At 46.3% G+C, this 20,277-nt stretch overlaps 1 protein-coding gene and 1 long non-coding RNA gene across 4 annotated transcripts in view; both read right to left on the reverse strand.

Moving 5' to 3' along the window:
- LOC131138309 (uncharacterized) overlaps positions 1–5,541 on the reverse strand; it is a 7,204-nt gene extending 1,663 nt beyond the window's left edge. The window contains exons 1-4 of one of the 3 annotated variants that reach the window (XR_009132080.1): positions 4,789–5,541; positions 4,357–4,519; positions 4,164–4,276; positions 515–758 (exon numbers count right to left, since the gene is read on the reverse strand). This is a non-coding gene — a long non-coding RNA (uncharacterized LOC131138309). Of the gene's footprint in view, positions 1–514; positions 759–4,163; positions 4,277–4,356; positions 4,520–4,784 lie in introns of all 3 variants that reach the window. The other 2 variants (XR_009132079.1, XR_009132078.1) reach the window with 2 other exon arrangements.
- A 3,915-nt stretch (positions 5,542–9,456) lies between these two features.
- LOC131138158 (rap guanine nucleotide exchange factor-like 1) lies at positions 9,457–20,249 on the reverse strand. Its single transcript, XM_058086852.1, has 16 exons — positions 19,804–20,249; positions 19,430–19,659; positions 15,859–15,937; positions 15,585–15,753; positions 15,401–15,498; positions 14,314–14,426; positions 14,068–14,235; positions 13,676–13,773; positions 13,358–13,480; positions 13,042–13,220; positions 12,356–12,446; positions 11,948–11,998; positions 11,778–11,865; positions 11,623–11,687; positions 11,495–11,549; positions 9,457–11,405 (listed from the first exon to the last, which is right to left on the reverse strand). Exons 3-16 carry the CDS (start codon positions 15,915–15,917, stop codon positions 11,281–11,283), a joined length of 1,482 nt encoding a protein of 493 aa, XP_057942835.1. The 5' UTR covers positions 15,918–15,937; positions 19,430–19,659; positions 19,804–20,249; the 3' UTR covers positions 9,457–11,280.
- Positions 20,250–20,277: the final 28 nt, after the last annotated feature.

Genomic DNA, 20,277 nt, shown 5'->3' on the forward strand with positions numbered 1-20,277 from the left:
TCACTTGCATGCATTTAAAATACTACAAATACAATTTTTGAGAAAGAAAAAAGATAGAAACAAATGCTTTTAAAGGTCCAAAAAAGTACACAACAAGTGGACCGATTATAACCCATAAATACTGCAAAAACATTCCTTATACAAAGTGTGACATTTTTTGTAAGTACTAACATGACTAGATTATTGCAAAATACTTCCATTGTTGTCAACAGATGCTCCCCTCGTATAGACAAGTGTTACAGTTGGTTTAGCCTTAAGCTTTAACAAAGAGTACAAGTGGTGATTAAGAAGAGAGTAGCTGTCAGAGCTGGGAAGAAATGTAGGCCAATTATAATGACCTCCATGTGGCCGGCTAACATTGTGCTGTAACAGCCAGAGCAACCTTTACAGCCAAAGCATTAGTCATGGCACTCGTGTATGAATAGCATATCTTTTGTCATCTATTCATTTATCCTGTGTTACTGTGCTACATGTGTGTATGTATCATGTCATTTACTTGAACAAGTCTTCCTACCTGTGAAGAACGCCGAGGCCATGTTGTTGATGGTGTGCCAACACGGTTACATGAGTCCTTCCCCGGGGGCCGACAGACTGCTGATGGACGCAAAAGGTTGAAGCTCCAGAAAATGGCGTCTTGTGCGTGCAATAGGTGAAACAGTCCACTGGAGAACGTATGGCATCACATGACGATTTGGAGCTCATGTTGAGATGGATGCAGAGGGATCCCACGGGCTGTTAAGCGCCAAGCGGCTTTTCATCTGTAACAGAAGTAGGAAGATTAGCTGCTATTCCTTTGCTGTAATGAAATACTGAGTTTTATGAAATTCATTACTGCATTGAATACTTATTGTAATGATGCGGTGTTTAGAAGTGAGTTTTTTCTTTAGTCGCCATAAAAATAGACCGAATAAGGGGGAAGGGTTATGAGTGTTTTCTCTTCCGTTGTCACAACGATGCTCAAAGATGAAATCAGCGGCTTACACTCACCTAAGAGATGCCTCGCCTCTGATGGCAACAGGCACGAACTTAACACGCCATGCACACGACTTAACCAGGACATCAAGGGATTTTCACGTCAAAAGAAATATTTAAAAATAAACCAATTTTAGCTTCAGTTGTCATTGACTATGACGAGGGTAGCGAAATATACTTTTAATAAATCGGTGTCAATTTGGGCCAAAGTCGTTGACATTATGTTATGGATTGCAAATGAACCGGTTGAAACAATTGCTTCCGTTATTTGGAGCATGCTGCGCGCCAATTACAGTCCCTGACAAAAGTCTTGTCGCTTATCCAAGTTGTAGGAACAACAAATAATAACTTGACTTGTAGTTGCTCAATTGGAATCAGAAATGACTTATATGAAAGGCAAAGCCCTCTAGATGATGCTTTTTATATCAAAAGAAAGTTTTGTACCATTCATTGAGTTTTATCATTTAATTAGGACATAAAGGTCAGATTTTGCTTGGACAAAAGTCTTGTCGCATCCAAAAAAATGTAGAAATACAGTGAAGAAAATAAGTATTTGAACACCCTGCTATTTTGCTATTTCTCCCACTTAGAAATCATGGAGGGGTCTGAAATTTTCATCGTAGGTGCATGTCCACTGTGAGAGAGATAAACTAAAAAGAAAAATCCAGAAATCACAATGCATGATTTTTTAACAATTTATTTGTGTGATACAGCTGCAAATAAGTATTTGAACACCTGTGTATCATCTAGAATTCTGACCCTGAAAGACCTGTTAGTCTGCCCATTAGAAGTCCACCTGCACTCCATGTATCATCCTGAATCAGATGCACCTGTTTGAGGTCGTTAGCTGCATAAAGACACCTGTCCACCCCATACAATCAGTAAGACTTTAACTTGTAACATGGCGAAGACCAAAGAGCTGTCCAAAGACACCAGAGACAAAATTGTACACCTCCACAAGGCTGGAAAGGGCTACGGAGCAATTACCAAGCAGCTTGGTGAAAAAAGGTCCACTGTTGGAGCTATCATTAGAAAATGGAAGAAGCTAAACATGACGGTCAATCTCAATCGGAGTGGAGCCCCATGCAAGATATCACCTCGTGGGGTCTCAATGATTCTAAGAAAGGTGAGGAATCAGCCCAGAACTACACGACAGGACTTGGTCAATGACCTGAAAAGAGCTGGGACCACCGTTTCCAAGGTTACTGTAGGTAATACACTAAGACGTCATGATGTGAAATCATGCATGGCACCAAAGGTTCCCCTGCTTAAACCAGCACATGTCAAGGCCCGTCTTAAGTTTGCATATGACCATTTGGATGATACAGAGGAGTCATGGGAGGAAGTTTTATGGTCAGATGAGACCAAAATAGAACTTTTTGGTCATAATTCCAATAAGCGTGTTTGGAGGAAGAAGAATGAAGAGTACAATCCGAAGAACACCATCCCTACTGTGAAGCATGGGGGTGGTAGCATCATGCTTTGGGGGTGTTTTTCTGCACATGGGACAGGACGAGTGCACTGCATTAAAGAGAGGATGACTGGGGCCGTGTATTGTGAGATTTTGGGGAACAACCTCCTTCCCTCTGTCAGAGCATTGAAGATGGGTCGTGGCTGGGTCTTCCAACACGACAACGACCCGAAGCACACAGCCAGGAAAACCAAGGAGTGGCTCCGTAAGAAGCATATCAAGGTTCTAGCATGGCCCAGCCAGTCTCCAGACCTGAACCCAATCGAAAATCTTTGGAGGGAGCTCAAACTCCGTGTTTCTCAGCGACAGCCCAGAAACCTGACTGATCTAGAGAAGATCTGTGTGGAGGAGTGGGCCAAGATCCCTCCTGCAGTGTGTGCAAACCTGGTGAAAAACTACAGGAAACGTTTGACCTCTGTAATAGCAAACAAAGGCTACTGTACCAAATATTAACATTCATTTTCTCAGGTGTTCAAATACTTATTAGCAGCTGTATCACACAAATAAATTGTTAAAAAAATCATGCATTGTGATTTCTGGATTTTTCTTTTTAGTTTATCTCTCTCACAGTGGACATGCACCTACGATGAAAATTTCAGACCCCTCCATGATTTCTAAGTGGGAGAAATAGCAAAATAGCAGGGTGTTCAAATACTTATTTTCTTCACTGTAATACATATACTTAATTTTGAATACACAAATATGCTACAATAACATCAGAACATAAAGTCATTGTACCTTGGAAAAAAGAATGAATATTGTGTATGGCTTCCATGAGCTTGGAGGACTGCATCCTTACGTCTTGGCAATGACTCAAATAACTCATCTGGAATGGCCAAGAAAGCAGTCTTGCAGGACTCCCAGAGTTCATCAGGATTTTTCGGCTTCATCTTCCAAGCCTCCTCCTTCATCAACAACCAACAGCCTGAAATATCAAGAAATTCTCGCTGCCCATTACATTCCAAACCACAAGAAAGGGCAAATTGTGCTTCCTTCTCATACTTCAGCCTCCACATCCAAGTTCCTGAAAGCCAAGAAGGTCAAGGTGCTCCAGGATTGGCCAGCCCAGTCGCCAGACATGAACATTATTGAGCGTGTCTGGGGTAAGATGAAGGAGGAGGCTTGGAAGATGAAGCCGAAAAATCCTGATGAAGTCTGGGAGTCCTGCAAGACTGCTTTCTTGGCCATTCCAGATGAGTTATTTGAGTCATTGCCAAGATGTATGGATGCAGTCCTCCAAGCTCATGGAAGCCATACACAATATTAATTCTTTTTGCAAGGTACAATGACTTTATGTTCTGATGTTATTGTAGCATATTTGTGTATTCAAAATTAAGTATATGTATTATTTCTACATTTTTTTGTATGCGACAAGACTTTTGTCCAAGCAAAATCTGACCTTTATGTCCTAATGAAATGTTAAAACTCAATGAATGGTACAAAACTTTATTTTGATATAAAAAGCATCATCTAGAGGGCTTTGCCTTTCATATAAGTCATTTGTGATTCCAATTGAGCAACTACAAGTCAAGTTATTATTTGTTGTTCCTACAACTTGGATAAGCGACAAGACTTTTGTCAGGGACTGTATGTCCACAAAATGACGGCCTCGGCTTCAGCTCGTCAACTTCGACATCGTTTATGTACTGTGTATTGTCCTATTGTCGGAGCGAAACGCCACTATTCGTGCTTCAACGTGACTTGAAAGTTTGATACTGACCTTGTAGCATTGCTTGTGTGGCGTCAGAGTTAGATGGCAACTCCGGTGTTCTCCGTCAGGGTGTTGGAACGCCGACTCGATGCCGAATGAGGTTGGCGCCAATGAAAACGATGCTGTTGAAAGACAAACAGTTTACTTGGGCACATTTTCACGGTCGTGGCGGTGTTAACTGTCAGTATTTTCAGCCCCATACCGTGGTAAGGGGCGGCCTGATTTCCTGAGGGAAAGAAACACGGTTGCCTGCTGCTTCCCGGCAACTTTCTTTTTCCACTACCCAGCAACGAGAGAACACACGAGATCCCCGCACTTCCTGGTTCACGCTCAACCCGGCCGACAATAGCTGGCCAAACACATGCCTGTAACAGTGTTGAAAAGTAGAAAAAAACAAAGCGATACACATGTTACATATTCTCAAGCATTTTCAATATATTCTCAAGCATTTTCGATAAAAAGTTTCAAAAATGACGTCTATTAGTTTTACAAACAGTAGTCGATGAATGTCCAACGGAGGTACGACTATGGCCTAGCATTTTAGCTTGAACATATACATCGTCGGTTGTTTTAACACGGCACCGATGTTGCAGCGTTTTTGACATCTCAAAACATGAAATAAACACGTACTTACGGCATTCCCTGTAGAATACTTGAGCTTGGCTGCAAACAGATTGACACGGCGTGATTGGGATGGTCGGCGCCATGTTCCGGACGAAACCAGGAAGTGCAAACAGGAAGTTGCAGCGCGGATGTGACGTCGTGTTTCACAATGATTTTACACACTATAACAAGAGAAATAATACTTTCTAAGTACTTAAATACTTTCTAATACTTTCCTGAAGCACCTTGGGCACCGTTCGTAGGGTGCTGTGAAAAAAGAGTTTTTATTTGATTAGTTGTATTTCACGTAACGTCATCGCTGACTGGCGGATCAGTACGGTGGCCTGTGACGGACATACATAGATGAAGTTGACTGTATTTGGGACTGACAAGTGTATGTTGAGAGCACACAAATGACACATGATACAAATAACATAGCCAAGATTGACATACAAATAATTTTGAAGGAGAAGAAATGAAAGAATTGAGGCCCTTAATTGACATCCTCCCTCGCCCGCATCATAATCAGCAGTTCCTTGTCCTCTTCATAATGTAGAGTCGATAGGCGCACATCCCAGCGTGCTTTGCGGGACTGTCTATGAAAGAAATATCTGTTAAATTACTTGTTTTAAGCCACGTAAATAGGTTATTCTTGCACACGACTATCCAAGTCTGTTGTAGATATATATAGAATAGATATATTGTGTTGATGTTTGATGGGGTTTTTTCATGACACCCTAACCCTAAACGTTATGATGGGCAATCATATACTGTGTTTTCGCAACGGTGAAGTTGTGGCTAAAGTAAGCTTTGTCTTACTCTGCTGAAGATTGCGGCGGCGGCGGCGGCGGCGGCGGCGGCGGCGGCGGCGGCGGCGGCGGCGGCGGCGACGGCGACTAGAGAGCATTATGAAGACGGCGGCGACGGCGACGGCGACGAGAGAGCATTATGAAGACGGCGGCCGCCGGCGACTAAAGAGCATTATTAAGGCGGCGGCCGCCGGCGACTAGAGAGCATTATTAAGGCGGCGGCCGCCGGCGACTAAAGAGCATTATTAAGGCGGCGGCCGCCGGCGACCAAAGAGCATTATTAAGGCGGCGGCCGCCGGCGAGCAGTCTGCAGCGGCCGGCGAGGAACGGAACCTGGGGCGGTGCCGGGTGGCGGCCGCCGGTGTCCGCGGGGCCGCCGCCCATGCGGGGCTCGGGCCGAGGCGGGGCCGCCGGCGAAGCGGGGCTCGGGCCGAGGCGGGGCCGCCGCCGGAGCGGGGCTCGGGCCGAGGCGGGGCCGCCGCGGGAGCGGGGCTCGGGCCGAGGCGGGGCCGCCGCGGGAGCGGGGCTCGGGCCGAGGCGGGGCCCGGGCCGAGGCGGGGCCCGGGCCGAGGCGGGGCCCGGGCCGAGGCGGGGCCCGGGCCGAGGCGGGGCCCGGGCCGAGGCGGGGCCCGGGCCGAGGCGGGGCCCGGGCCGAGGCGGGGCCCGGGCCGAGGCGGGGCCGCCGCGGGAGGCGGGGACGCCTTCGGCGGCCTGGACCGAGGCGTGGCTTGGCCGCCGGGTAGGCGTGGCTTGAGCCGTCTCGGGACCCCAGCGAGGGCGGGGCCTCCGTGGGCCGCCGGTGGCAGCGGGGCCGTGAGCGTGTGGGATCCTCGGGGCGTGGCCGGTGCAGCTGGGCGCCAGGCCACAAGCAATTTCATCAACCCAAACTGCAAAGTTGCGTCACATTGAATGGCAAGGTCTTAACATCCTTGCAGACCTTCTACCACAAAAGGCTGACAAATACTATAGGTAGCCCTGCGACTGTAGTGTCCTTAATAGGAGTCTATTTTACTATTTTCTTGTCATTTGGTGTAACTTACAACCTTTGTGTGACTATGTATTCGTATATGTTCAAACTTTACATTCCATGAGATAAAACTGAACCTTTCTGTCAATGGGCTGACATGGAATTGCCTTTTGTAATCAAAATCGTTATTCCTTTTGTCCACTACAGGCCGCCATACTGATGAATACAAATAAAGCTTTGATGCTGTCAAAACATTATGGCTGACTCAACTGGCTGTGTCTCATTGTAGTGTGTGCATCGGCATGTCCTACTGAAAAAAAATTTAACAATTTAGCTCACAATGGCCAGTTCCCTTTAAGGAATAAACTTTTACAACACATGAGATTTAACTGGACACTTACATACAATATCCAACTGATCATTTATGTTGGCACACAGGTGAAGAGAAGAAATTAACTGCGAAAGACAGTACAGAAGCATAGTTATACAAACATCAGGACTTTGCCAGGTGAAACAACATTTCCCGGGTTAATCAGGACCTGTTGACATGAAAACACCATTGAAAATACTCCATTTCCTCAAATCGACTGACATAATGCTAAAATATAAGAATTCCGACCGCTATGGTTAAGACAGACAGCCATCATCATGGCAATCGGAATGGTTTCTTGTATCTTTAATGGTTGCTAATCCCTCAACTCAACAATCTACCAACCGGAAATGAATGAATGTTTGTAACCTCTGGCCACCTCTGATGGAACAAACTGTCTAGTCTGACTGCCTATAGGGGCAGAGTTCAACTTGTTCCATCATCGTTGAGATGGAAGACCGATGGAGTAGGAGGAGTTGCTTGGGAAGGTAAAAACACTGTCAGATAGGGTGATGAGTCTGAGGATGAAAAATGAAGGTGCGCTGTTCAATGTTGTTAGCGGGTATGTCCCATGAGCGGGATGGGAGTTGGAGGAAAAAGAGAAAAACTGGCTGGACGCCGATGAAGTCTTACAGAGCATTCCTGGAAGGGAAGGAGTTGTCATCGGGGCAACCTTGAATGGACCTGTTTGTGCAGGACATACAGATGATGAAGAGGTGATGGGCAGGTTAGCTATTCGGGAGAGGAACGCAGAAGGACAGATGGTGGTGGACTTTGCCAAAAGGATGGAAATGGCTGTAGTGAATGCTTTCTTCCGGAAGAGAGAAGAATATAGCGTGACCTGTAAGAGCGGGGGTAGGAGTCCACGGGTAGACTACATCTTGTGTAGACGCTGTCATCTGAAGGAGATCGTGACTGCAAAGTAGTGGGAGGTCAAAGTGTAGCCAGACGGCATAAGACGGTGGTGTGTAGAAGAACCCTCACGGTGAGGAAGACCGAGAGGGCAAAGGCAGAGCAGATGACCAAATGCTCAAATCTGAAACAAAAGTGTTATAGGACTTTTAGCCAGAAATTGAGACACGCTCTGGATGGTCGGGAGGTGCTTCCTGGATGACTGGACCATGAATGAGGAGGTGCGGGAGTGTATACGGCCAAAAAGGTTACCTAAGAACAAGTGGGACATGGAGAGGACTGAAGAGAGTAGAGGGGGAGTACAGAGAGATGAATGCTAAGGTGAAAGTAGAGGTAGGAAAGCCAAAAAAAGAGGTCTATGATGACTCCTACGCTAGCTTGAACAGTAAGGAGGGAGAGATGGATCCCTACAGGTTGGCGAGGCAGAGAGACGGACACGGGAAGGGCGTGCGGCAGGTTAGAGTGGCCCAGGATAGGAATGGAAGTGTACTGACAGATGCCGGTTATGGGTTGGGAGGATGGACAAAAAAAATTTCAAAAGTCGATGAATGAGGAAAACAAGAAAGAAGGAAGAGTAGAAGAGGTATCTGCTGTGGACCTGGAAGTACCAAACATTGGTAAAGAGGAAGTGAGAAAAAAGAGATGAAGAGTAGGAAGGCACCAGATGGTAGTTATGGCATAGACTACTTGAAGCTAGGCTAAGGGCAGAGGTCACCATGTGGGAGCAGCAGTAGGGTTTCATGCCCAAAAAAAAAAAAGAGTACTACAGATGCTGTATTGCTTTGAGAATGTTCATAGAGAAGTACAGAGAAGGTCGGAGGGAGCTGCATTGTGTCTTTGTAAATCTGGAGAGGGAAACATCAGAGGCCACGCACTCCTGCATCCAAAGACACAATTATGCATCGCGCTCATCAAACACCTTTGCCGCTACGCCCCCCCACCCCCGGTGCAGATATGAGGATGCTGACGTTCTCGTTGGGATGGATAGGATCGTGAACAAGTTCATCTGAAAGACATTACATGTTAGAGACCTTGGACATAAAGTCAGAGAGGACGGACTGAGATGGTTGGGACATGTCCAGAGTAGAGATAGTCAATATATCGGTAGAAGGATTCTGCCGGGTAGGAGGCATACAGGAAGGCCAAAGAGGAGCTTTATGGATGTAGTGAAGGAGGACATGAGGGTAGCGGGTGTGAGAAAGACACATGCGAAAGACAGGGTTGGATGGAGGCGGCTGATTTGCCGTGGCGACCCCTGAAGGGAAAAGCAGAAAGAGAAGAAGAAAAAGACACATATGCACACATATACACATCTCAAATTAAAAGGGACAAAATACAAAACACTCAATTATGAAAAAATATATACAAATTATAATTCTGTGTACCGATATGGACCCGACTGAAGGGGGTTGGACATCGGTGCCATACGGGACGCGCCGCGCCCGTACTCACATGATCCAACACAGGAGATTTGTCCCTCGGGAGTGACATTCCCTACTGGATGGGGCGAGTGCATTCCCTGGTGCCCCTTGGAGGAGGCGTGGGCACTCGGCCCTACACGCCTCACTCCAGGGGGTGATTTCCGTCCATCACACACATCGTGTGATGCCGGGCGTGATGACACAATGGAAGAGCACAATGTCGCCTTCATCAGGTTTATTTGAGCAACTGCAGGAAACAACATTGTGATGCATCGTTTCAAAATAGGAATGCCATCTTAAAGTGCCAAATCATTACAAAGAAAAAGGTTGCAAAAATATTGGTGGTTGTCTCCATACTTTTAAAGCATACAAATTCTTGGTTACATTTCAGAGAACAAAGTTACAAGTTCACAACTGAAAGCGCAAATGCTACAGCACTGCCAGCTCGTGTAGCTCGCTCCTCGACCCTTGACAAATACCATCGTCATGCTAACGTGGATCTTTACTTGTCATGGCTCACGGTTTGGCACAATGTAAACAACACACGTGAATAAAATCTCATCTCTACGTGAAACAAACATCTTTAAAATAGATTCTCCTTTCGTTTGGAAGTATTTACACACTCACACTATGTACATGTTTCAAGGTCAGCCACTCCATACGCGACCTTTACAAACGGACACGCCTGAGTTTTACAGCAAAGACCGGCCGTTCACGTCTACTTTGAATGTTTCTATGTTGTCCGGCAGGAGGCTTCAACACCCAGCGAGTTTCCTGAGACTACCTGTGATGCTAACAGGTCAAAATACTTCTTCTAAATCGATCTGAAAACACAAGGATGCCGATCTTGTTTCAATATGACAACGCTAATTGGTTAACACTTTGAGCATACGGGAGGCGCTGTTACTCACTATCAGCCCTGGCTCGCCGACAGATATTTTAGTCAGCGGGTAAATTCATCTACTGATTCATTTCTTTCATTCATGGACTCGGAAGATTAAACAGTTCATACTGTCCGGCCATCCGTTTTTTAGACCGTTTATCCTCACTATAGTGGTGGGGGTATGCTGGAGTCTATCCCGGCTGTCTTTGGGGGCGAGAGGCGGGGTACACCCTGTACCGGTGGCCGGCCGATCACAGGGCACGTATCGACAAACAACCGTTCCCACCCACATTCATACCTATGGACAATTTGGAGTGGCCGATCAAGCTAACAGCTAGCATGTTTTTGGAACTGGGGAGGAAAGCGGATTACCCGGAGAAAAGCCATGCACAGAGAGAACATGCTAACTCCACGAAGAGATGCCCGAGCAGAAAATCAAAGCCGGATCTTCTCGCTGTGTGGACTACATGCTAAACACTCATCCGCCGCGCGGCCCAACATTCATACCCTGTCTCATGTGTATTTTGTAATTGGAATTTTGTCATCTTTTGAGACGCCTGTTTAATATTTGGAAATGAATGACTTGAATCCAGGACTGGCCGCAGCAGAGCCCCGCCAGGTGTCGACTAGCAGACGCGTGATGTCATTTAGCGTTGCAATGAGACAACGTTTAAAAAAATATCCCTCTGTCTTTGTTGATCGAAATGATCCAAAGACAACAAGGGAAAGAAGAAAAATAAGTCTTAATCATCATCACAAAAAGTACACAAAACCTGGGAGCCCTGAGCGTCGTCGACATGCTTGGTTGACACCAGACGTGCATCGCCTCCTGTTATTGCACAAGCGCCGCCCATAGAGTGTCACGGTACACCTTCCCAGACAGAAATGACTAAACATTTGTTTACTTCTCTGCTGTCCTCCTCATTCATTAAGAAGAAAGACACGCCCCTGAGGTCAGAGGTTGACCTTTGAAGAGATAAATCATCCATCACTAGGCTCACCTCATCAGCTGGGTGGAGGTCAAACTGCGACTACATGTCGTCTGTGGTCAGGAAGGAGACAAGATGGCTGCCGAGCTTCGCCTGATTGGCTGCCTGTTAAGAAGCTTTTAACGTGTTCGCTGAGAGGGAGGAAGAGGAGGTGGGACGTGTCCTGGCATCTCTACGTGTCTCTGGGCTCCAGTTTGCAGGACAGGTCGAAGAGATGGTTCTGGTTGTCGATCACCTGCAGCTGTCGCACGTACGCTTTGGTCTGCAGGTGGGATGGCGACGTCTCCATATCCATGGCTACCAGAGGTGTCAAAACTGTTAGCTTCATTAGCATTTATATTGTATGTGTGTCTGTCTGTGTGTGTGTGTGTGTGTGTGTGTGTTACCCAGCTGTCCACTACGGTATCTTCGTATGCTTCGCACCATGTCGGCAACTTTGTGCTGAATACAAAAAATGACCAAAGGTAAATGCCACCATGTACCAACAACTGCAAAGCAATTTTTTTTTTTTTACCATCTTGTCAAAATTGACCAGCTGGCCGTGAAAAGTCTTACAACTCTCATGAAGAAAAGTCAAATCTGACAAGGAAACAAAAGAACAAATGTTGGTACTCCACACCTCAGTGTGCGTGTGCGTGTGCGTGTGCGTGTGCGTGTGCGTGTGCGTGCCTTTAAGCAGCAGAGGAGTGAAGGGGATGAGTGGAGGTCTCAGACTGGTGATCAGGTCTCTGTAGGACTTGTGGTTTCTGGAAGGATCCTGAGGTTTTACAAAAGAAAAGAAGACATCAGACGAGGGACGAAAAACAAAAACAACATTGAGTGAAGAAAAATAACCTCACAGCAATGCTTTCAAACTGCTGAAACTGTTTCCGGAACTTCCCTGGAAGACCCTGATGTGCGCACGTACATAGGTACGTGTGCATGGACACACACACACACACACACACACACACACACACACACACACACCACAACATCAGGTTTGTTCAATTGGAAAATAAAGTAAATGTTGATTCAATAAATAAATCAACTCTCTCATGATCAGCAGGTCTAATGGTCTACCAAGTCTGCACTACTGGAACGAGACCTTTATCCAGGGTACCACTATAGATTCTTCCAATGAAAGAAAATGACTTAGACCGGTACAAATGATGAAAAACGTAAACAACCTCCGACGTGGTCATCACATTTGAGCGAGCGTTGGAAGTGCCAACATGACCTCAGCGTGTTGTGTGACGTGACATTACCTCCCAGGTAAGCCGCAGTCTGCTGAGGGCGGGGTTGTCGAGGCCGAGCAGCACAGCGAGGAAGGACAGAAGGTCCTGCTGCTGTTTACAGCTGAAACACATGACCATGGCAGCTTGGTCACATGACAATGTCCAGAGAACACAAGGCCCACATGTACGTTTATGCACGTTTGGATAAGTACTTTAAGTCATTTTCTAACAAAGAGGTCAAATTGAAATAAATCTGTAATATGAGGAAAATTATCTCAATTTAGTACAACAGAGTTGGAAAAAAGTTGACAATATTTTATAAAAAAGAATGGTTAGAGAATTGACAAACCTAATTTTGGGAAAGTTATGATGCAACAATAAAGAAAATCATCATGGGAACAAAGTCACCATATTACCAGAAGCGCATTTGGGAAAATGACATAAGATGAAAGTTGGAATATTTTTACAAAGGTTATTTAAGAAGAAATATATTTGGAAAATAAAACGGCAACATTTTGCAAAAAGGGAAGTTGATATTAATCTGCTTTTTCACAGAGTGACGAAGCTGAGATGAATGACATATGGCTTCTAAGCACATACGGATACGTGGGTGGCCCTGGCTGGAAAGCCGAGTCTACCCTGCTGTAGCACATCTGCGGCGCCACAAAGCGCCGTGTTCTTGCGGCAGATTATGACATTAAGGTTGGGGGACTCACAGCGCTGCGATCTTGATGAACTTGCGGAGCAGTTGGACTCGTTTTGGCAGGGAGTGACACTGCAGGATCTCGGTGGCAACCCAGTGCTGGACCTCACTGCAGCGCTGCAGTACCAGCTCCAGGTTGAGGGGGCGCCAGCGGGACTGCTCTCCATGAAACACGTAACACACAAACTCCACCTACAATGGGGGACAAGGCAGACGAGACTCACAGAAGCGGTCTTGCTGTCAGAGTGTCACTGGTATTGTTTATTGTGACAGTCAGGTGGCGTGTGTGCATGGACCGTGCGTGTGCACGTGGGACTTGCTGCTCCGACCTCGTGCACGCAGCTGAAGAGCTCCCAGTCAAACGCCACCAGCTGGTTGGCCACTTCCTCTGCTGACATGTCATGAAGTTTGCTGTCTCCGGGTGTCCAGTGGATCTCCTCGGGAAGAGGAAGCTGTTGGAACAGGAAGTGACATCATACACACAAAGCCAGCCCTTTCTGACAATAACCCAGATGTCATAAAGCTTCCCGGCCTGCAGCGGACTCTGCTTCTAGATCCATACTGAGCTTCATGCCAAGAAGCCAAACTGAAAGAAGCAGGAAGTTTGCAGTGGCGATGCCAAAAAGACCTTTTCTGGTACCACTCACCAGCGACTCCAGTTCAGTGGGTTCACAGGTGAACAGGTGAGTGTTGACCCCCAAAGTGGTGAAGACGGCCTCGTCACTGGGCCGAAACACTGCCTTTTCTGCACATGCACACACAAGAACGCAGGTAACCATAACCATTGACGCCAACGTTACATCATTTAGGGAAAGTGTGACGTAGAATGAGGACAACTTGAAGACTAGGAAGTCGTCACGGTGAGTCATGTGACTACGTCAGGGCCGTTGATTGGGGAGGGGGGGGGGGCAAACGGGTATCTTGTCTTACATTAGTTTGACCCGGGCCCGGCAAAGCTGTCAACGGCCCTGGACGACGTCACAGTCGAAGCCAGTCAAGCCAGCGGTGAAATGGGAACTAGCAGCTTGTGTCAGCTGACCTCCAGCCGACGTGACCGCCACCAGGATGAGGTTTCCGGGAAGAAGCGGCTGCTCATCGCTGTACTGCAGCTTTTCTCGAACCAGAGCCAGGATGTCTCCCACACGGCAGGACAGGCGACTGCGGATGGTGACGTAGGAATGATCGGGAGTGTAGACCCTGCAGAAGACTGGCAACGTAGATGCACAGCGTTAGCTTAACATGCCACCGTGCTAGGTGAAACAGGTCTAGTCAAGAAATGCCGCACTCTCATCAGAGCCTCTGAACGCCTCCCTGGGCTGCAGACAGGCGTCGATTCGTCGAAAGTGTCTGAAGAGCGGTCGCACTTGCTTCCTTCTGCTTTCCTTCTCCTCGTCACAGCTGACAAAACACATACACACACACACACACACACACACACTCGCAATTCAATCCACTTCATTTATCTAGCGCATTTTATAAAAGCACTGCACGTAAGACCTGATTCATATATCAACCCCTATACCCATTACATTACCAAAGTGGGGTTCGTTTGTAGTTGGGAAGCACTTTGGGCGTGTGACCAATCACAGCAGAGTGGGTGTTGCCCAAGGCAGGCAGTGGGTGGAATAAATTAAACAGTCCGTTTTGGCGGGAGGCACAAATCCAAGGAAAGAAAGCCGACATAGGTACAGAATCTCAAAAGTTTTCTGTGCAGGTTATTGTGTTTAGTAGCCGACCGAGTAAATCCTTCCATACATGAACGCTCAATCTCCTCACCATGACAGCCTTTCATTCATCTTTAAAATCTGCCACGGCGCCATGTCATCAACGCGGCTTGTTTACGTTTTATCATTTCGACTGGTACAAGTCATTTCCTTATTGGAAAAATCTTTACCGGTACCCTGGAGGATAAATGTCTGGTTCGAGTAGTGCAGACTTGGCAGTAACATTAACAGCCACTACAGCTGCCCAGCTCAGTGGCTGGAGGTTGTCGGGGTTCACACCACCTGAAGTACCCGGAGGGAGAAGAGGCCGGAGAGTACAACGCTCCTCGTGTTGCCCAGTAATGGACATTAACGCAGTTTGTTTGGCCCATCATACTCTTGTTTCACACACAATGTCCTAGATTTCAAGTGATCCCTGACCATCATACACCAGCAGAGGTGTTATGAGGTCCATGGTCCTCAGAACAAACGACAAAACAAACATAAAACCAATCACAGTGAGCTGTGGGAAGCGGCGAGCCAGACACACTGGTGCCATCTTACCCACCATTTTAACACATGAGTGTGTGTGTGTGTGTGTGTGTGTGTGTGTGTGTGTGTGTGTGTGTGTGTGTGTGTGTGTGTGTGTGTGTGTGTGTGTGCACGTACGGGCAGTGTAAAATTTCTGTCCAGCGTTGCAGTTTGACCACATCGTCCACCAGCTCGGGATGACAACTCAGTTCCTGAAGCGCGCACCCGTACAACTCCTCCACACACACACACACACACACACAGAGAGTCATGATGTGTGTAGTCACACCTGTGTATAGTTGTGTAGTGTTGTGTGTATCACCTTGGGGAACTTGTCGCCCTCCTCTTGCAGGAGTTCTCGGTACGTGTCCAGGTATCGGAAGGCAACACTGAGGACCGCCCGCTTCCTGTGCACGGCATCCAGGCCCCCTCCTTCTCTGTCATCCTTTTCACCACCTGGCCCTGGCCCCTCCCCCACATGCACAGAAAATCTGAGAGTGGTAGTGAAGGAGTTTACCCTCAGTTTTGTCTGCCAGGCTAGGAGTGAAAACATCACAGTCCACGTGTTTGTGTGTGGTCGTGCACATGGAGGATACTGCTGCAGTAGAACTTGCTGAAAGGTGTCTGCCGTCAGGAAGATGGGATGGGTCAGCATGAAGTCGTCCAACAACGTCTCTATACACACACACACACATACACATCATGATTTTAAATCACATACACACATTTCCAAACACATTTTTGTACTTAAGTGTGTCACTGTGTGTGTGGGGGGGTGGGGGGGGGGTGAGTGAGACAGAGCGAGAGCACGAGAGACAGAGATCCTAACTGCAGTGGGAGTGTCCTGCCCAGCCTGCCTTGCTGCAGAGGGTTGCCATGGAGACAGCAAGAGGATGAAAAGGGAAGTGAGATAGATGAACAGTGTGCATGAGTATGTGCACGTGTACCAAAGACAACATGGCAGAAGAAATGTGCGCATGAGGAGAGGGAAGTCAAAGGCGGAGCCAGCCAAGATAATGGGTGGAGCTATGCCAGTCACATGACTGATGGCTCCCTCTTTCAGCTAGGGTCAAGTGAGGTCAAAAGGTCAATGTGTGCAGCAATAATCACTCACATGTAAGTACACGACATGGCTATAACATTCTATATACACACTGAGTGATGCACGCAGCTCAAATACATCAAATGAGAAACATAACAGTAAAAAAATAGAAAAGCATTCAAACACAACATTCAGAGCTAAAAGAAAGGCCCATACATAATCATCATAACCCATTTAAGGAATAAATAAGCTTGTGCGTGTTACTATAAATGTGTTCAAGCTGAGAAGTGAACAAGCAGTGATGTCGGGAGTTCAGTGTTGAGTTTCAGATTTGCGTAGGTAACGGAAGAAGAAGATGCAGCAGCGATGATTGGGCCCGTTGTGATGATATGCAAAGTCCAAAAAGGCTGTTGCAACATCAGGGCATGCTGGTTTTTCTCTCCAACATTACAGTAACATTACTGACACCTAGTGACCACTGTACATTTGGGGTAGACGATCAAGTGAAGCTGAAAAATTGGAGCATAAAGTAGCAATATTATTGGTAGTAATTCTTTTAGTAATAGCAAAATTACTTAGTTACATACTAGAAATGACAAAAGTATAATATTACTAGAACTAATATGTAGAGTATGATTTTCAGTTAGAGAAAAGGGTTGTACATCACTTGTGTGTTCTTGTTGGCACATACTGACACACACACACACACACACACACACACATTCCTGTACAAACACGCAGGAACACACCAGAAGAGTATTAAGCAGTCTGAAAGAGGACAGCAGGGATTATGTAATCCCCCCCCCACACACACACACGCCTCAACGCGTCTGCCTTTCTATTTATTACACTGATAAAATACAGGGCTCCATTTGCTTGGAAAAAAGCAAGGCAAGTTTTTACATCACGTTATTATATAGTGGTTCGCAGGGTTAGAAGTGCTTCTCCAACGTTTTACAGTCACGTACCCCTTCAGCCATGTACCCCCTACTCCTGCTTACATCACGTTATTATATAGTGGTTCGCAGGGTTAGAAGTGCTTCTCCAACGTTTTACAGTCACGTACCACTTCAGCCATGTACCCCCTACTCCTGCTTACATCACGTTATTATATAGTGGTTCGCAGGGTTAGAAGTGCTTCTCCAACGTTTTAGTCACGTACCACTTCAGCCATGTACCCCGTACTCCTGCACACTTCAAAAACATAAACCATATTATGTTCACAAACTTCAAATTTTGAAGATAATTCATTTGTTCATTCTAGGGCCGCAGCTATCGAATACTTTAGTAATCAAGTATTCTACCAAAATTTTTGCCGATTAATCAAGTGATCGGATAAAACACATTGTTGCTCGTTTAAAGAGAAATAATACATTCACAAGAAAAAATAAAACATTTGACTAAGTAACAAAGAAGTAATTGGTTGAATTATTTAGATATTCCAGCATTTTATTTCTTAAATTGATATAGTACATAGTGTAGGTAGTGGTTATGTTTATATAATATGTGTATACTGTGTGTATATATATATATAAATATAACCACCACCTACACTGTGTACTTTGTCCATTTAAGACATATTTATCTATAGGTTTCCAATGTTGTCAAATGATGTCCTTCTGTCGGTGCTCGCTCAGGGGCTTTGAATTGGTTGCGGCGGGATTTCCCGGAATCCACTCATCACGCAGGCGCAGTTGGAGCAGAGTAATTCCGACCAGCAAACTTTCAGCTTATTAAAGACAAAAATCCAAACTATGTGTTTTGAACAAATGTAGATGAATTCAAAACGTTATATATTCTTGTCAAGAGACAAACCTCATTTGCAGAGACGTAATTATGTTACCATTACATATTCTCAGAATGACCTTTTTCAGTGTAGGGTGACCATAATTTGATTAGAAAAAAACAGGACAATTGGCCCACCAATGAGATACTCACAGATGTAATCGGATAAATACATTTAAATACATTTAAAGGGGAAGGACACCTTCCTTGGAATTTTGCCCATCATCCACAGCCCTTATGTGAAACATGAACACACATTTCTTTCCCTTTTCTGTGCATTCCAACAAGTTTTAAATGACTTCATGTGAACGAGTTAACGATGCACTTCATTGGGATGTACCTATTTCGACTATGAAGCCCCATAAAAAATGTTTTATTGTTTGATATACATGCTGTGATCAAGCATTAACGTGTGCACTGATGGTAACATGTAATACTTAGTGTCTTCCATATTTTGATGACACTGCAGAAACGTCTTTCCCAGGCGCATCGATTTCACATCGCCCGTGCAGCTTAGCTACTTCAGTCAATAACAGCAGCATAGATACAACATCGGGATGGCTTCCAGTACAAGACGTGTGCTCCGGTCCTCAGGTCAAAGATGCTGGCAGGAAACCAGCATCTTGTTGAGTCTTGGTAGCCACGTGGAGAGTTAGGTCTTCCGTCGTTCCGTCTATGGCACAAGCAGCTCACAGAGTGTGGTGTTAGTCCGCCAGATGTGGTTGGTTAATATAGATATACAGTAAAAGGGAAAGAAATATGTGTTCATGTTTCACATGGACTGTGGATGACTGGCAACATTCCCCAAAAGTGCAGTTCCTCTTTAATGTACGCCTCCTTTACAGATAGAAAATTGTTGTATTTCATAATACTATCCATAACCGCGCACACAAATTCACCGTCTCACAATGACTCACCATGCTGTATTATGGCTAAGTCATATCTCTTTGACAAGATGAAATGGTGCAAAATAGCTGTCAAATCTGTGGAATCAAATCAGATTTTATTAGAATTGCCCGATAAGAAAATAGCTTACTTTCAACACTGACTGGGCAATCTAAAAATATGAAATAATATCAGCTGTATGAGCAAATCCAGTCTGATGGCTGAATAAAAACAGCAAAAAAATAAGATATCTTCATGACTTTCTTGAAAGAAAAACAGCTAGAAAGGTGGACATTTGACGTCCTCTGATGTTTTCGAGTTAGGGTTTTATTCGTCCGTCTTTAAACGCAAGTGCATTCAGTGTGTTTAGTAATCAATGGCATATGTTTAGTAAGAGTGGACGTTAGCCATTAACAAGAAGGCTGACGACCGTGCCACTCGGTCACATGACTCACCAGTGCACTGCCCGTACCGTCTTCCGGTCACGCTGTCCAGGAGGGCGAGGGTGAGATTTTCGGGCGTGTCGGCGTGAAGCGTCACCTCGCCCCCGATGATATCGGCGACCACGCTGGCCTCGGAACTCTGCTCGTCGCTCGACTGGGACGGACTGCGGACGTCTCCGCAAGCCGAGCCGTTGGCCGGAGCGGCAGCGGAGGGCCAGGGGGGAGGGTCTTCGCTGTCGGGACTGCAGAAGTCAAAGGTCAGACGAGACGTTGACGTGAAAGTCTCTCGATCGTGAAAATCAGGCTGCAGGCTGATGCTTGTGACGTCATCGTACTCTGCGTGTTGCGTAACCGAGCAGCGCACCCACGGCCCTCCGCCCTCTTACCTGAGCACCTCCCGGGCTTGCCCCCCCTCCGGAGACGTCTCCCTGAAGAACGGAACCACACGCGACAGGCTGGCCCTTCGCCGCGATGACCGGCAGGCATGCAAAACTCGGCACAACACCGGTCAACTTTCTTTTTCGACGAGCCAGCAACGACAGAACAGCGCGCCCCCGCGCGCGCGCACACACGAGATCCCCGCACTTCCTGGTTCACGCTCAACCCGCCCCACATAGCTGGCCAAACACATGCCTGCAACAGCGTTGAAAACTTGAAAAAAATAAGCAATACACATGTAATATATTCTCAAGCATTTTCAATAAAGAGTTTCAACAATCACGTCTATTAGTTTTACAAACAGTAGACGGCATTCCCTCTAGAATACTTCAGCTTGGCTGCCAACAGATTGACACACCGTAATTGGGATCGTCGGCGCCATTTTTCGGGACGAAACCAGGAAGTGCAAACAGGAAGTTACA

The sequence above is a fragment of the Doryrhamphus excisus genome, chromosome 11 (assembly GCF_030265055.1).
Source record: "Doryrhamphus excisus isolate RoL2022-K1 chromosome 11, RoL_Dexc_1.0, whole genome shotgun sequence".
NCBI lineage: Eukaryota > Metazoa > Chordata > Actinopteri > Syngnathiformes > Syngnathidae > Doryrhamphus > Doryrhamphus excisus.

Excerpts from the sequence above, each read along its gene's own strand:
- LOC131138158 (XM_058086852.1), bottom strand. The coding sequence starts at position 15,917 with ATGCTGACCCATCCCATCTTCCTGACGGCAGACACCTTTCAGCAAGTT. Across the intron at positions 13,221-13,357 it reads TCTTCAGCTGCGTGCACGAG|GTGGAGTTTGTGTGTTACGT; the intron begins GTCGGAGCAGCA and ends CCCCCATTGTAG. Across the intron at positions 11,550-11,622 it reads TGGTCAATTTTGACAAGATG|CACAAAGTTGCCGACATGGT; the intron begins GTAAAAAAAAAA and ends TTTTGTATTCAG.